The 16,346-nt window shown below is 45.7% G+C and overlaps 1 protein-coding gene across 1 annotated transcript in view; it reads right to left on the bottom strand.

Moving 5' to 3' along the window:
• The window catches only part of DDX1 (DEAD-box helicase 1), a 30,096-nt gene continuing 13,750 nt past the window's right edge, over nucleotides 1-16,346 (bottom strand). Inside the window, exons 14-26 of the mRNA XM_077311001.1 lie at nucleotides 15,604-15,664; nucleotides 14,428-14,526; nucleotides 13,297-13,386; nucleotides 12,521-12,709; nucleotides 11,841-11,892; nucleotides 9,486-9,632; nucleotides 7,810-7,901; nucleotides 5,698-5,770; nucleotides 4,135-4,207; nucleotides 3,477-3,519; nucleotides 3,177-3,272; nucleotides 2,127-2,247; nucleotides 1-328 (exon numbers count right to left, since the gene is read on the bottom strand). Coding sequence (XP_077167116.1) covers nucleotides 198-328; nucleotides 2,127-2,247; nucleotides 3,177-3,272; nucleotides 3,477-3,519; nucleotides 4,135-4,207; nucleotides 5,698-5,770; nucleotides 7,810-7,901; nucleotides 9,486-9,632; nucleotides 11,841-11,892; nucleotides 12,521-12,709; nucleotides 13,297-13,386; nucleotides 14,428-14,526; nucleotides 15,604-15,664 — 1,267 coding nt within the window. The 3' untranslated portion in view covers nucleotides 1-197. The remainder of the gene's footprint in view (nucleotides 329-2,126; nucleotides 2,248-3,176; nucleotides 3,273-3,476; nucleotides 3,520-4,134; nucleotides 4,208-5,697; nucleotides 5,771-7,809; nucleotides 7,902-9,485; nucleotides 9,633-11,840; nucleotides 11,893-12,520; nucleotides 12,710-13,296; nucleotides 13,387-14,427; nucleotides 14,527-15,603; nucleotides 15,665-16,346) is intronic.

Below are 16,346 nucleotides of genomic sequence, written 5' to 3'. Positions count from 1 at the left end.
CATGGTTTGAGTAATTCAGTTTTATTTGATCATCATCAGTACTAATAATTAATTAATTGGGGTTTACATTTTTCAACACTACTCAACATGCAAGGCTGGTGCCTTGAACTGAATGAAACACCACCGTTGCAAGACGGTACAGGAATTTTAGCATTTTTAGCAGAGAGGCACTGAGCCCAACTCACACCCAAGAGCAATCAAAATGTTCTAAACAGCTGGTTAGGAAGGTAGCCAAGATGCAAGAAAGACGTCTGAGCCTCTTTTTCAAGGGCCGCCAACTCTTGTACGGTAGGTGCCAAAATATCCACATGGCCTTTATAGGTTCCACCTGCCAAAAGAACCCAGGATCTAAATTAAGCTGAACTTATGACTCACATCAGAATATGAAAACTATGCTTGCTACATTGAACTACTAAGACTGCTTATTTCTACTTAAGGCAGTGTTAAAGGCTTCCGCTATAAATGAAAATAATACTAAAGACAAGCCGATTTGGAAAATCTGGGATCTTTCAGTGCCTGTACAACTCTCGGGAGAGGGCATGCATACTGTCAACCGTATCTACTGGCAAGACTTTCCAATCGCCAATACTAGATATGGATGACAGTATGCCGACACTATCCTGAGGACTGCACACAATAGAATAGCAGCCTGAATAGCAGTTCTGAAACAAACAAAAACACATTTCCCAAGTTAGTTACAACAGGGATTTTTTGGGGGGAGTGGGGTGGGGGTGGAATAGCAGTGCCTTTCATGACCACCCGTCAGAGAGACAGTAATATATAGGGATTAAGTGAGAGACATAAATGAATAAATAAATCTTTTATTTGCATATCACCCCATCCCAACAGCTCGGGGCGGTTAGCAACAGTATGAAATCATCATACATAATGAAATCATAGTGTCTTCCAATTAAAACCTGCCTCCTAGTATTGATTCCCTATAACAGGGGTCTTCAAGATAAAAATCTGGTCTCCAGTCTGGAGCTACTGCAGCTGGGACAGCCCTAGTGTAATATGCGCTCTCCATGGGGGCGCTTGTCAGGAGCCAGGTTGCTGCGGTCTGGACCGGTTGGTGTTTCTGGAGCAGCCTCAAGGGCAGCCCTGTGTAGAGTGAGTTACTGAAGTCTAATCTGGAGGTGACTTGCATGGACCACTGTGGCTAGGTTGGATGTTGTCAGGTAAGGTAGCTGTCGTGCCTGGTGTAGGTGGAAAAATGCCTGGTGCACAACATCTGTAACCCGGGCCTTGGACCTCATCCAAAGAATGTCCTCTGTCTTAGCTGGATTAAACTTCATCTGACTTCCATTGAGCCTATCCACTATGACCTCCAGGCAACTGGCTAAGACGTCTGGGGGTGTTGTCGGACGGCCGTCCATCCGACAATAGCGTAGTGATGACCACCCAGCCCAAAACTCGGGACCAGCTGGGTGAAGGGGTGCGTAAGGAAGTTCAATAACATTGGAAAAGTCCAGGATTTACATGCCAGCCAGGTCTTGCACTTGGCAGACTAACGAAAGCTTGTGGCACAAACACAAGTCTAATTAACCCAGGGTTTGCCATGGATGTCTAAATGCAGCCTCTGTGATTGCCTGGCTACACATTTAAAATTAACACTTTACAGCGAAAGTCTAACCTGGCACTTTGCACAACAGCAAATTTTCCCAGATGTAAAAATAATTTAGATCCAATTTTATGTAAGATGCTTTAGCTTGTTAACTGTTTTCCTTTATCTGCACAATGAAACATTTCTGTGAGCAGAAGAATCTCTACCCATGAAGAGCAACTTTTGCCGCTTCCCCTACCCCTCCCTGCTACAATCTCCAATACCTCCCAACATACTGTTCCTGTGTGTGTGTGTGGGGGGGGGTATGGCATCCCTTGCCTCACAGAAATACAATTTCAGAGGGCATTTTGGGCTGCCGCAGAGGGGAAGCGGCAAAAATCAGACTTCATGGGCAGAAATCCTTTCAGCTATAGCAACGCTTATGGGCTTGGATCCAGCAAAGGTGACAACACGTCAAGCCCAGAAAAAAATGGTTCTCCGTTGACAAAGCAAAATTAGGTGGCTGCCTATGAGCAAATCAGACTTCTAACCCAAAAGCCCTGCTCAACAGTTTTCTGCTTACCACCAGCAGCCCTCTTCTGTCCATATGTGACTTTGCCATCAAAATCATCCACTGGGACCTTAACATCCGAGTCAACCTGGGAAATGGTACAGTTCAGGTGTTCTTCTATTTCACCCAACAGCTATGAGGATGACAAAAAACCTGCTAAGAGGCGGTTGTGGCTTTTCATGATCTGGAATACATATCAAGCAAATTCCTACACCCAAATATATAAGAAGTGCCAGATGGGAAATGAACTCAACCAGGAACAGATGACCAAACGGCCAAGCTCAAGAGAGCAGAATTTACTTCAGCATACATATAATGAAAGTGGATCTAAGGTAATTTGATTGTGAGACGGTGTCCATTTTAAATGTGCAGAACAAGAAACATGGCTTCAGTGTGCACAGTGGAGACTCATCTCAGAAGCCCCTCTGTCTAGTCAGTGAGATTATCAGAGCCCTAATAAAACTTGCATTGCTTAACAATAAGTGGTTCCAAGTCTGCAACAGGCCAGGTGGACCAATGTTTTGAGTAAACAAGAACCACCTAAATATCTTCAAAGATTGTTGTTCTTAGGTGCGAAGTCGTATCCGACCCATCGCAACCCCATGGACAATGATCCTCCAGGCCTTCCTGTCCTCTACCATTCCCCGGAGTCCATTTAAGTTTGCACCGACTGCTTCAGTGACTCCATCCAGCCACCTCATTCTCTGTCGTCCCCTTCTTCTTTTGCCCTCGATCGCTCCCAGCATTAGGCTCCTCTCCAGGGAGTCCTTCCTTCTCATGAGGTGGCCAAAGTATTGGAGTTTCATCTTCAGGATCTGGCCTTCTTAAGAGCAGTCAGGGCTGATCTCCTCTAGGACTGACCGGTTTGTTCGCCTCTGGGTTACGGTATCAACATGAAACTTCCATCTCAATGAAACCGAACGTCACTTTGCAATTGTAATGACTGTGACTTAAAGATTTATCGCCCACTCAAGGGTCTGAGCCCCATGCTGTATGACTTTTGACATGCCCAGAAAAAAAATAAGCAGTTTTTTTTTTAAATGGCCCTACTAAAAAGCTTACCTGCATCTCATTGTACCAAATGGTACAGCCACCCTCATCCTTCAGTCTTGTATTGTAGCAACCCTTTCCTCGACTGGGGCACGAGTGGTACCAAACCTAGGGATGAAATATAAAGGACATGCTTAGGCAACGTCAACAAATAATCAAGAGATTCTTTCCCAACTGCTTTCCATGGTTCTGAGCTACCCTGAGGTGGTCTTTGGATGCAAGCAGGGATGTCAACAATGATTTTTCCTCCAAACAAAATCAGACACACTTTCTACATGCTCTCTCATCCAGCTACATAGAAGCAACAGTCACCTTTTCTTTTTCAGATGCCACAAGGGAAATAGCCAGGCCCATCCTGAAAAGAAGCACATTTTAAATCAATCTAAAACCTTAAACACGCACACACACATATAAAAATGCTACATCACATTGTGACCGAACTACCTGACAACATGTTGGGCTGTCATGCTCTCCCCCCAGCACTTGATTGCTCCTCAGTAGGAGAGCCCTCCCCCACCGAGAACCTATAAGGTGTCCTCACTGGTGAGGGATGGTGAGAAATGTTCCTATTGCCAGTGAGAAGGCACTACCGTGTTTCCTGGCCCAGTCATGCCCTCCCTAACTCTCTCCGTGTTGGGGTCAGCACAAAAAACTCCCCCACATTGGCACCACCATGTTCCCCTACCCCACTGATGCCGTCTGTGACCTTCTGCACTCTCCTCCCACTGTCCTTGCTACCGGAGTCTCAGTGGAGAACCCGGCCTGCCCCCTCAGCAAGCACAATGCTGCTCTCCCCAGCCACTGCCAGAGCTCATGGGCATGCCTGTGCTCACGCTCCACTATGGCCCCATGGCTCTCGCTGGCCCTCCCCACACCTGTTTTCAAAATGGCAGTCGCTTCTAGTGTGTGTGTGTCTGTGCATGTGTATATTTTGTAGTGTGAGGAACAAATAGAAATCTAACAAGCATACCGCTCAGCTCTTCCCACTCTGCCAATCCGATGAACGTAGTTCTGTTTTTCATCCGGAAGCGTGACATTGATAACTATTAAGAACAAGGCATTGTGTGTTTGTTTGTTTATTTATTTTCGTATTTATATACTGCCGCACTCCATTCAGACTCGCGGCGGTTTACAATAAAACAACAAAACCCAGTCTAATCCCCTAAAACCCCTTAAAAATATAACAATTAAACATTGACATTAACATTGAGGGTTGGGGAGTTGTCTTTAGATCTGTATGGTTCTAGGTAGAAAGTTGTAAGTTGTGTAAGACTCTCTGCTGCAGTAGTGATACAGATGCGCACATACATCTTTGTTGTTGTTAGTTGTGAAGTCGTGTCCTACCCATCGCAACCCCATGGACAATGATCCTCCAAGTCTTCCTGTCCTCTACCATTCCCCGGAGTCCATTTAAGTTTGCACTGACTGCTTCAGTGACTCCATCCAGCCACCTCATTCTCTGTCATCCCCTTCTTCTTTTGCCCTCAAACACTCCCAGCATTAGGCTCTTCTCCAGGGATTCCTTCCTCCTCATACATCTTACAGTCTACATTTCTCATTTTCAATTCCTGGCTGTCATCTGCACTTGCTGGGAAGCGTAGGTGCCTAGGATATCTAGAGCACAGGTTCGTAAATGTTTGGCGGTCACAGACCCCCTTCAAGGATCTCAAGGAAGCTATTGACGCCCTCAGCAGAAACAGGCACACAAACGTACATACAAATGTTCCACCCACATTTTAAACCACGGCCACTCCCAGAAAAAAAAAAAGAACAGAAATACACTCAAATTGCAGAGATAAAACAAAAACAAAACTTTGATTCTTCACAAAAAAAAATATTAGTGAGAAGACTTCCGCTGTTTGACTTCAATAAGATAAAATTGTGGAGTGGTCATTAACCAGTCTGAGAGCCAGTTTGGTGTAGTGGTTAGGAGGGCGGACTTCTAACCTGGCGAGCCGGGTTCGATTCTGCACTCCCCCACATGCAACCAGCTGGGTGACCTTGGGCTCACAACAGCACTGATAAAGCTGTTCTGACCGAGCAGTGATATCAGGGCTCTCTCAGCCTCACCCACCTCACAGGGTGTCTGTGGTGGGGAGAGGAAAGGGAAGGCGACTGTAAACTGCTGTGAGACTCCTTCGGGTAGGGAAAAGCGGCATATAAGAATCAACTCTTCTTCTTCTTCTAACATGGGAACACATGTCATCTTTGACAGCCAATCAACCTCGATTTTTCGTTCTGATGACAACATGTGTTGAAAATCCTGACTCACAAAGGTTTCCCAACAGTAAATGGAATCAGTGGTCCCTCACTTTGCTAGAGAACAGTGGACAGCAGAATTTCCCCCCACAAAGTTAATTTTCAAATTAAAAGGAAGAAAACTGGAAAAGAATTTTTTACATGCAGTTCACAGACCTCCCACTATGAGGTAAGCAAAGGCTTCACTTCCAGTTAGGTTGTGTCTACATGTCCCGTTTTAAAAGAACGAAAACATTAAGAATACAGATGATCATCAACTAACTGTAGTTCTTACCATAAGGAACACCACTGATGTCAATTCCTCTAGCAGCTACATCGGTGCAGATCAAGAATCTGACGTCTGCTTTCTAAAAACAGAAATAGCCTTTATTCAGATGCATGTGCACCAAAGTTTATTTTCAGAAAATCATTCCACGTTAGATGCAAAAGATGTCAAATCTAAGAGTCACAAACTGAAGAGACGGTGCAAAATCCTTGACAACCCCTGCATTCTGCCTCAGCTCACCTGCATTGGGTATGGTTGGAACTTGGCAGCAACTGGAACGGGGCCCCTAGGCCTTGCAGCAACTGCTTGCTGGAACCCAGAGCTAACTGCCACAACGAGAAGCAGAAATCTTGGCAGATAACACCAGATGGAATTTATCAGACCTAGGCTGCCTACACTGGCAAGAGAAGCTACAGGGGCTACTCGGGGCTATGCTGTCAATGGATGGTGGTGGCCTCGGATAGTTTATGGAGAAGGCCTAAATGTCTTTCATGGCACCTTAAAAAGGATTAGAAGCAATATTGATTAATAGGGTTCGATAATTCATGAATTGTTAGTCGATCGCCTTTCTGTACTGATAACATTTGGATACTAGGTACCACCTCAAGAGTAAAGGAACTGCAAGAACTTAAGATTTAAGAGAAAAGAAAACCACACCTAAAGATGTATCTAGTACCTATTTTCTTGAAAGGAAAAAAAAGTCTCCTTAAGGCAGGGGTTGTCAACCCGTGGGCCGTGTCCGGCAGTCGCGCTTCCCTCTCCCGCCCCCCTGCAGCGAGAAGATCGCCAGGCTTCTTGCTGCGCGGGGGGGGGGGGGGAGGGGCAGACGCCAGCCGGCGCATAGGCGCATGCACGGAGCTGTTGCACATGCACGTTTGCACCCACCGGGGCACAAACGCGCATGTGCGACACTTCTGCAAACACGTGCATGCACGGAGATGTTACACATGTGCGGCACCTCGGGCCGCACTCACCCCCCAACCCCTGCTAGCGGTCCCCAGCCTGAAAAAGGTTGGGGGCTGCTGCTTTAAGGGATAATTGCTGACTCAAGAGGTTGCAGATGTAAGGATTACAGAGCTTTCCCCCGTTCCCGTTCCCCAGCCCTCTCTTCTGTCCTTGGGGAAGTTTACTCCCAGGGTAATGGGACCCTTGTGGACAAATAGCCATGTGGGTCAGGAGAGTTGGGAGGGGGCAAGATCATTCTCTCCTTCTCTCAGTGGGGGGCGATGGAAATGACAGAAGCCATTTATGGTTGAGACCAACTATATTTCTATCTAAATCTTGGGCCTCCCTCCTGCCTCTTCTGCCCTCCCTCCCTCTTCCGACTCCTCCTAATATCCAATACCTCGGCTGACTATAAACTATTATTGATCCCAGTAATCTGGGCTGGTGCAACTGAGATTAATCTGAGGTTCTAAAATTTTAGTTTGTTTTTATATTGTGGAATGTACTGGTTTCAGCGAGCCTTTAGATTCTGTAAACCACCCTGAGACAGTACGTCCGAGAGGGGCAGTATGTATGTATGTATGCATGCATGTATGTATGGCCTCTTGTGGCACAGAGTGGTAAGGTAGCAGGCAATCCCAGCAGTTGGCTCAAGGTTGACTCAGCCTTCCATCCTTCCAAGGTCGGTAAAATGAGTACCCAGCTTGCTGGGGGGTAAACGGTAATGACTGGGGAAGGCACTGGCAAACCACCCCGTATTGAGTCTGCCAAGAAAAACCACCCTGTATTGAGTCTGCTAGAGGGTGTCACTCCAAAGGTCAGACATGACTTAGTGTTGGCACAGGGGATACCTTTACATGTATGTATGTATGTATGTATGTATGTATGTATGTATGTATGTATGTATGTAAATATTTTCATTCCCGCCCCCTTTTTATTGTTTCCTCCCAACCCATGGGGCTATCTGTCCAAATGCGCCCCAGAATTTCCTCCAGGTTTGGAAAGAACTGCTGGGGGCAGGGGATTGCAGAAAAGATCCATGACTGCTACTGATGAATTGCCAAATCCGACCCAACTAGGTTGATAGTTAGCAGTCAACAGACCAAAGAGTTCACTCCCACTGATCAAACACAGCTTTAACTGATCGATATATTAAACTGCCATTCTAGTAATTACCTTGAAGCGCTCCAAATTCTGTTTCCTTTCATGAGGTTTTCTGTCACCATGCAAGCAGACACATGAGAACTGATTCCCTTTTCTATCTGGACCTTAAAAAAGAGAACAGAAAATTCCTTCCTCAGTTTACTAGGATTCCCATAATTACCTACCAAGCCCTGAAAGATTAATAATTTCATACAGCTCCAGATCAAAATAAAGTTCAGAAAACGGCACATAGCAACCTCAACAGCTGATAAGGATATTTTTGTAATCAAAATATACTAGTTAGAACATTTAGGCACTAAAAACAATGCACACTTCCAGTACCTCAGGACCCCATCTACATTAAAAACACACTGGGGGAACACAAATGTTTGTTTTCAACACTTATCCTTAATGTTCACACAAGAGTACAGCAACAACTAGAAATTTTATTTATGGTCATTCAGACCAAAGTTAAGCAGCTTTGAGTATTTGGGGATGGTTTGGATTGACCAGGAGGCCGTCTGATGGGGTGAATATTAAAGTGTCTCAAATACAGAACTGAAAAGTAACTGGGAGCTTGCATCTTAAAACTGTTTCGAAATAGACATGGTTGTCAAAACTGTTACTGGACTCAAGACAAGATACTTATTTCAGCCAAAGGAACATCCTTATCCATGGTTCCTCTATGTATTTGTGAAACAGCCTGGGGGGGTGGAACGTGTCCTGCTGTCCAAGTTGGAATAGGGCCAATCAGGGTCCAGCAAAATTGGCCCTGGCCCTGCCCCTGCAGCTCCCACCCTCCTTCCCTGGACTCTAGCCTCTTTGCTCTCAGACACCTCAGTGCCTGGAGCCAGCAGCAGGTAAGGGAGAGGGCCCTGGGCAAAGGGTTGTGGTGGAGGGCTTGCTAATGAGGGCCTCTAGGCCTGCTAGGCTGGGCCTGCTGACAAGGGCCTCCCGAACTGCTGACTGCCTGCTAAGGAGCTCTGTCCCGGGATAGCCCCTGCCCGCCCCACTTGATCTGGCTGCAAGCTGCGGCCCAAAGCCACCTTAAGCTGCCTGGCCAGGGCTCAGGGGAGGGGACCCTTTCAAGGCCCGTTCTTAGGAATGGGCTTTGAAACTAGTCTAGCTCATAATAATAAGAAGGGAGAGAAAATGCTAAGGGCTCCCAGGGCCAGAGCAACAGTATGCCCAAAGAACATCTTCTGAAACAGGCTTTCCCCTTAAGGCGATGGTGCCAAGACTGATTTAATGGTTTGTAATGGGAAAGGGAAGGGGGAGACGCCTTGCTGCATGGGGAAAAAGCTGGCTGCTAACTGCAGAGAGTTCAACAGACACACAGTTAACAGAGTGGCAAAACAGACTCGTGCTGCTAAGGGCTTCCAATGAATTCTGCCATTTTGAAAAAAAATGTGCATTTCTTTGGCTAAGGAAGAGCTTGGAACCATTTCCAAGACCACCTTATAAAACCTTCACCACATTTACACAGGCCAGGCACTCTGAAATCCAACACTGGGAAAATATCCACGGTAAAAACTACCCTTTTGGATCAAACTGAGCATCACAACAACGTTCTTATACTTCGTATTCTGGTCTAATACCATATGACTAAATAAACTAAACTTGGTGTGTGGGTGTGTGTGGGACAGTGCTTGCAAACTGGTCCCACTTGATGGATGAACACAGTGAAGAACAAAGTGTTGAATTGTTACCTCCTCCTTGCTGGATAAAGTATTGCTCCATGTTGTCACAGTCTATTTTAGTTCTACAGAAGATAATGGCTTGATCCATCTTGTGTTCCTTGATGGCCCGGACAGCGTACTCTCCCTTTAGGATCTTGATTGCTTCGGACCACATTTCTAAGAACAAGAGCATTACTGACTCCCACTCAGTACAACAAAAGTTACGATCCAGTTAAAAAAAGGTGCATGCTCTAGTTTGACTTCCGAATATAAGTTATGATTTTTGCAACTCTGGGCAGTGTAATAGTCTCCGATGGAGTTTGCTCAAAGCAAGGGTCCCCAACTCAAGCAACTATGTTGACAAAAGCAGACTAAGAAACTGTCGGGCAGCCTGTGATGTTTTATTATGCAAACTTATCTGTGTGATTTAATATGGGAGTTTATATGTATGTTGCCGTGATTTTAAATGCAGACCTCTAGGGCAGGCTTTCTCAAACAGGCTTGCATGAAACCCTGGGGTTTCTTGACCCTGGGATGGTTTTCCAAATGGGTAGGAGTCAACTAATCTTTTATATATTTTTTAAAAATTGTTCAACATTTATCAGGTGATATGACCACATACGGTCATGACGAAACTGCTTCCCCTTCCAGAGAGCCAGCTTGGTGTAGTGGTCAGGAGTGCAGACTTCTAATCTGGCGAGCCGGGTTCGATTCTGCACTCCCCCACATGCAGCCAGCTGAGCTTGCCTTGGGCTCGCCACAGCACTGATAAAGCTGTTCTGACCTAGCAGTGATATCAGGGCTCTCTCAGCCTCACCCACCCCACAGGGTGTCTGTTGTGGGGAGAGGAATGGGAAGGCGACTGTAAGCCGCTTTGAGACTCCTTCAGGTAGAGAAAAGCGGCATATAAGAACCAACTCTTCTTCTTCTTCCTAAAAAGGCCAATGATGACACTAGAGGAGGTGGGGAAAGGAGGGACCCCGGATGGGCATGTGTAGAGCTACCCTCCCCAACCTTGTTCTGCATGACTGCGCCACTTCTGGCGTTTCTCTAAGCCTGAGGAATGTTCCAGGGGTTTCTCAATAATAAAAAAGCTGAGTAAGGCAGCTCTAGAGTAAGAAGCAGGGGGCTGGATGGGAGATGGAAGTGTGTTGTACCCTCGGGAGCAGAGTCGAATGGTTTATTGTGAGAGAATTAGTTCGGAGTGCTTATGGAAAGAGAGTCGAGTTGGTGAAGAGGGTGAAGGGCGAGAGAAATCTGTCCCCATTGAGTGGTTCATCTAAATGGCAAGTCAGGAAATTCAGCTTTGTGGTAGAGTTTAGCCTCGGTCGAAGGGAGAAAACAGCTAGGTCTATTTAAGGAACTTGATAGAAAGACGAACAGAACCTATCTGAAACCATTCTGCTTGTGAATTTTTACCAACATTGTTATGCTGTTATATTTCTAAATAGACTCTAAGAGAAGACAATTGTTTTATTCAGGGTAAAGGATTGCCTTTTACCTCAGACCCACCCCCACATGCTGACACTCCTGTCATGCTAACAAATATAATTAAGCCAGTCAGTTCTTTAGGTCCAACTTAAGAACTTTAAGAGCATTTAGAGGCAGTGAAAACACGTAGGAAATGCTAGGGAAGGACAAGTCACCTCATAACGTTCTAGAGCTGTTATATATGAGGGGCCACTTAGCACCATTCTACTGCTATAGCCTTTGAGAGAGGGAAGTGGGTCTGGTCATCACAGACGTTTCCCACTGTATGCAAATGACTCATCCTGGGAGGAAAGAGGGAATGCTTTACCCTGCTCCATCCCTGGTTGGAACATTCCAGGGGCCTTGGACTCAGGCATGCATCTCTGGGAAGCAATGAATAAAATAGTTGACTCCCTGACTCCTCAGCTTCTCACTGCACCCCAGTATGGAGGGATCAAATCCCTTCCCCTCTGTGGAAACCACTTACTCTACCAATGCTGGCACCCAGCAAAAAACTTGGAGGTATATGCAAACAGAATATGAAGTTCCACCTGCAATGGGGTATCCTGCCTCACCCCTTCACCCCGGCAACTGCTTACTGTATCTCTGCTGGAACATGGTGAGAAGCTTGGGGGCAGGGGAGTAAACACCACTTCTTCCCTGGGGCTGCAAAACATTGGCCTGCCAGGCCACAAGTCATGATCAACTATGGAAGCTGTTTTATCAACATTAGCTGAAGGCTTTGGCTGTTTCTTATTTGGATGAGGATAAGAGGGGGGAAGAGGAGGATTTCACAGCAATGAGAGGCTCTCCCTTCGGAGGTATAATAAAATGCTGCATTACTGCAGGAATTCGCTAAAGCTGTTAGATTTCAAAAGGTTATATATGAAAGTTTGCGAAAGATTGGTTGGTTACCTGGAGAATTAGTACCAGGTCTGGTGTTGTCTTTTGCATGCACTTCATCAGTCTACAAAGTTAAAAAGTCATACAATTAAAACAGCGATCACAGTAGTTCTATGCACTAAAGGGACTGAGCCAATAGAATGCAACATAGCAAAAAGTATTTTGATAACATCAAAAAGAGTGTGTTACAATATATAATTCAGTAACCGCACTTCTTTTCACCTTCATTTAAAAATGTTCCAGAATGGCTTAGAGCAGTGGTCCCCAACCTTTTTATCACCAGGGACCGGTCAATGCTTGACAATTTTACTGAAGCCTGGGGGGGGGGGGGGGGAGGTAGTCTTTTGCCAAGGGATGTCACCGCCATTTGAGCCCCTGCTTCACTTGCTTTCCCGCTGCCCCCTGTGGGGCACTGCCAGCAGCAGCTGCGCAGTGCTATGCCAAGGGGGAGAACCAGCCATGGAGACCTCTGGAGAGCATCAAAGATGAGCCGGCAGCAGAGTGACAGGGCAGCCCCCAAGGCAGCAGCCGGAGAGGAGGACAAGAAGGAGCCGCATCCCCGTAACGACTGATCCATGGGCCGGTACCAGTCCACGGACCAGGGGGTGGGGACCACTGGCTTAGAGGCATCAATCTGGCCTTGACTACATAACCTTGAGAGGAACAAGGTCCTTTTTAAATAGACTGCTTACCCGGATGTGATTCTTGCCCAGCCTTTCCCAGAGTTTGTCAGTTTTTGGGTTCACAGGGACCACAACGTGGTGCACAGTTTCCGGGACCGAATCTTCTCCTTTCAAGTCCACCCAAGTGGGGAAGTGCATGATCTTCTCTGACAGCTTCTTCACGTCAAACGAATGAAGTGTTGCAGAGCACACGATTACCTACAAACACAGAGAGCCTTACAGGTCAAGAGATCTGTCATAGCTTGGACACACGGCAAGAAAGCTGTGGTTCAAGTAGAGCTGGGAAACACTGAGGTGGGAGGGAGAAAACAACAACAACAACAACAACAACGTGGTACCAATTTAAGGACTTCCCCACATTTTTCTGACAGAAAAATGGGAACATTTGGGGAACACGGGGAAAAACAACCCTTCTATGAAGTTTATGCTCTTTCAAAATGAGTAAAACATTTGTAAAGGATTTCCCACACTCAAAACATACAGCATGAAAATATCACTTTCATGCTATACATTTTGAGTGTGGAAAATTCTCCAGGATGTATCCTTTATTCTAGTTTCTTTTTTCTTTGCCAGGCAATGGAGAGATCAGCTTTATAACAATATACAAGTTCCACCCAAAAACATCTAGAAATCTTACATTGATGATGCTCATAGTTCACAATTCATTAGAAAATACTTGGGAGGTTCAAAATTGTCCTTAGAGTGACCAACATTTGTTAAACGCGCACACACACACACGCTCACTGAAATACATCAGCACTGACACAACGAATGAGCCTTCCTACCTGCAGCCTTTTCCCATCCGAAGTTATCTGAGGAATCTGAGAATGAATTCTGTGGATGAAGTCTGAATAGCCTTGGGTGAGCAGGCCATCCTGCAAGGAGAGTATGAATTGTATCAGATATTTTATCTACATGACCTCGAGTTCCAAACATTAAGTCCAATTCCTCCACTAGCAATTCTGCCTTCAACTAGTCAAACTGGTCCTCGAAACCCGTTTCCTTCCCTTTGGAGGAAGTGACCCATGCAGACAGGGAAGGAGGGAACCCGGCATGTTGGAAAGGGGGAGGACCTGCTAAGATGGAGACTTTTGATCATATTCACTGCTGTTCAGTTCTTTATTCAAATGGCCATAGACCAGAACCACGGTAAAGCACAGAACATAAAAACAAATAAAATGCAGATAAAAGGGATGGAAGGCCATCCTCCATGAGACAGGATGAAATGGAACAAATCCCAATTATTCAAAACTGTGTTTGAGAGAAATATTGTCATGATATTTTAAGACTCTCTTGTTTACGTAAGGAGGGATAGGTTTTACAAACAAAATATCTAGCTTCTTCCACTGCTGACCTGGGCAGAGTCATATTTTTCTAATTACAACAGGATTAGGATTGTACTGTTCAGTGCCGCATCCAGGGTAAAAGCAGTATCCAGAGACATCTGAAGATGCAAAGTGCCCATCTGTTGAATCAAATTTCTGCAAGAGGGGTTGACTCATTTGCCACAGTCACAGATCCAGCTGGCACAAGCAGGTTTCCTGCATGCCCTCGTATCTATGGAAGGCAAGATGTACAAGAGGGGTGGCAAAACTGTGGGCATGTGCTGACAAGGGTCTCATGGGAATTATAGTCCATGGACATCTGGAGAGCCTCAGTTTGGCCACCCCTGCTGTATGGCCTGTATGGCAGCAAATGAATGTCTGAACATAGTATGGAGGCCGCAGACTTGAGCCACGGCCAGGAATCATAGAATCACAGAGTTGGAAGGGGCCTCCTGGATCATCTAGTCCAACCCCTCTGCACTATGCAGGACACTCACAACCCTATCGCTCATCCACTGTCACCTGCCACACCCTTGGATGTGAGGATAACTGTATTTCCGAACCGTGAAATAGGTAGACCTAGATACTTACAGCCTCATCAAGAACCAAGAACCTGATCTGGGACAAATTCAATTTTCCAGTGGACACAAGATCATCCAGCCTTCCAGGGGTCCCCACAACAATGTCGACCTGTTTAGGACATTTTAGGACACTGTTTTTGAAAAATGAAGTGACGATATTTACTGCATATGGTCATGAAAGGGAAGTTCCTTTGCACATAATTCAGACTATGCACATGAACTACAGAGCACTGGATGCATTGGATACTGAACGTCTCATTTTGTTGATTGCACTGGCTCACTATGGGTCATCTGCCTTAAGTCCATGAGATTTATTTAATTTATATACCGCCCTCCCTGGAGGCTCAGGTGGACTATAAATAACATAACTAAAAGTAGTGCTATTTGTCTTCCAAGTCACTGCACACAATGTGCGCCTGAGGTTATAAAAACTCGCCCTAAAACAAAATATCAAAGTTCTAATTTGCCAAAGTACCTTACAGATCTTACCCCATTTGTACACAATTATGGTTGTCCCCCAAAGATAGGTAAGTTGCTTCCAGTTTATTAGCAAAAACTACAATTTAATGTTAGAGGGACAAAATTAGCTTTGGAAAACAGCAACAGATGCTTAACGGAGGCTTTCTCAGCTAGAATTTCGGGAAACCCTGGGGTTTCTTGATGGCCCTGGAAGGGTTTACTGAATGGGTAGGGAGTTCATTCATTTTTAATGTATTTTTAAAACTTGCTAAGCATTTAACAGGTGATAGGAGCACATATGATCCGCTCAAGCCACACACCCCCCTCCCAAAATAGCCAATGATGGACCTGAAGGGGGCAGGAAGGGGAGGGGCCACAGCTCTGCTTCCCCACCACATTCTGCATGCCCTCCCCACTTCTGGGGTTTCTCAAAGCCTGAAGAACGTTTCAGGGCTTTCTCGAGAGTAGAAAAAGTTGAGTCATGACTGGGGAAGGCACTGGCAAACCACCCTGTATTGAGTATGCCATGAAAACGCTAGAGGGCGTCGCCCCAAGGGTCAGACATGACTCGGTTACCTTTACCTTTAACAGACTGACACACTAGGTAAACAGTTAATTCCTTCCCAATCGAGCCGTTAAGAAATGGATCAGGATTGAGCAAGGTGTTCTGAAATGGAGTACCCAGCGCTGACTGACATCCTTTTGATAACCAAGAACTCAAACTCACTCCTTGCTCCAAGATGGAGAGCTGCTCTCTTGCTGCGACGCCACCAATAATCAGGAGTTCCCTAAATGCAAAAAACAAAAAAACAGGACATTTCTACGCTGACTCTTTGGAGCCCTGCTTGAGGCAACTTACAGTTAAGGCAATGTACGAACATAAAAATAAGCCATTGAACATAAGCAGCATAAAAACTGCTCATAAAACTGAAACAGGCCCTTTAAAATACAAAGCTGCTCATTAAAAGATGTGTTTTGGCCTGGCCCATAAAGGCTAGCGGTGTAGGCACCCAGCAAGCCTCAAGTACAAACAAATCACAGCTAAATTTTCTGCTCTGGTCACCATATCTAGTAGAGCAGAAAGACAGTTTGAATGCAGAAAAACACAGCAGTGAATCAATAATATTCTTCAGGAAACTAACTCTTCAGGAGAGCCAGTTTGGTGTAGTGGTTAGGAATGCGGACTTCTAATCTGGCATGCCAGGTTTGATTCCCCGCTCCCCCACATGCAACCAGCTGGGTGACCTTGGGCTCGCCACAGCACTGATAAAACTGTTCTGACCAAGCAGTGATATCAGGTCTCCCTCAGCCTCACCTCCCTCACAGGGTGTCGTGGGGAGAGGAATGGGAAGGCGACTGTAAGTCGCTTTGAGGCTCCTTCGGGTAGGGAAAAGCAGCATATAAGAACCAACTCTTCTTCTTCTTCTTCTAACATGAGAATATTCATACTCCTGTATGCAGTATGTAAAG

Source organism: Paroedura picta, chromosome 1 (genome assembly GCF_049243985.1).
Source record: "Paroedura picta isolate Pp20150507F chromosome 1, Ppicta_v3.0, whole genome shotgun sequence".
NCBI classification, from domain to species: Eukaryota; Metazoa; Chordata; class Lepidosauria; order Squamata; family Gekkonidae; genus Paroedura; species Paroedura picta.
The sequence above is the reverse complement of the archived record's forward strand: the minus strand, read 5'-3'. Positions and strand labels throughout refer to the sequence as shown.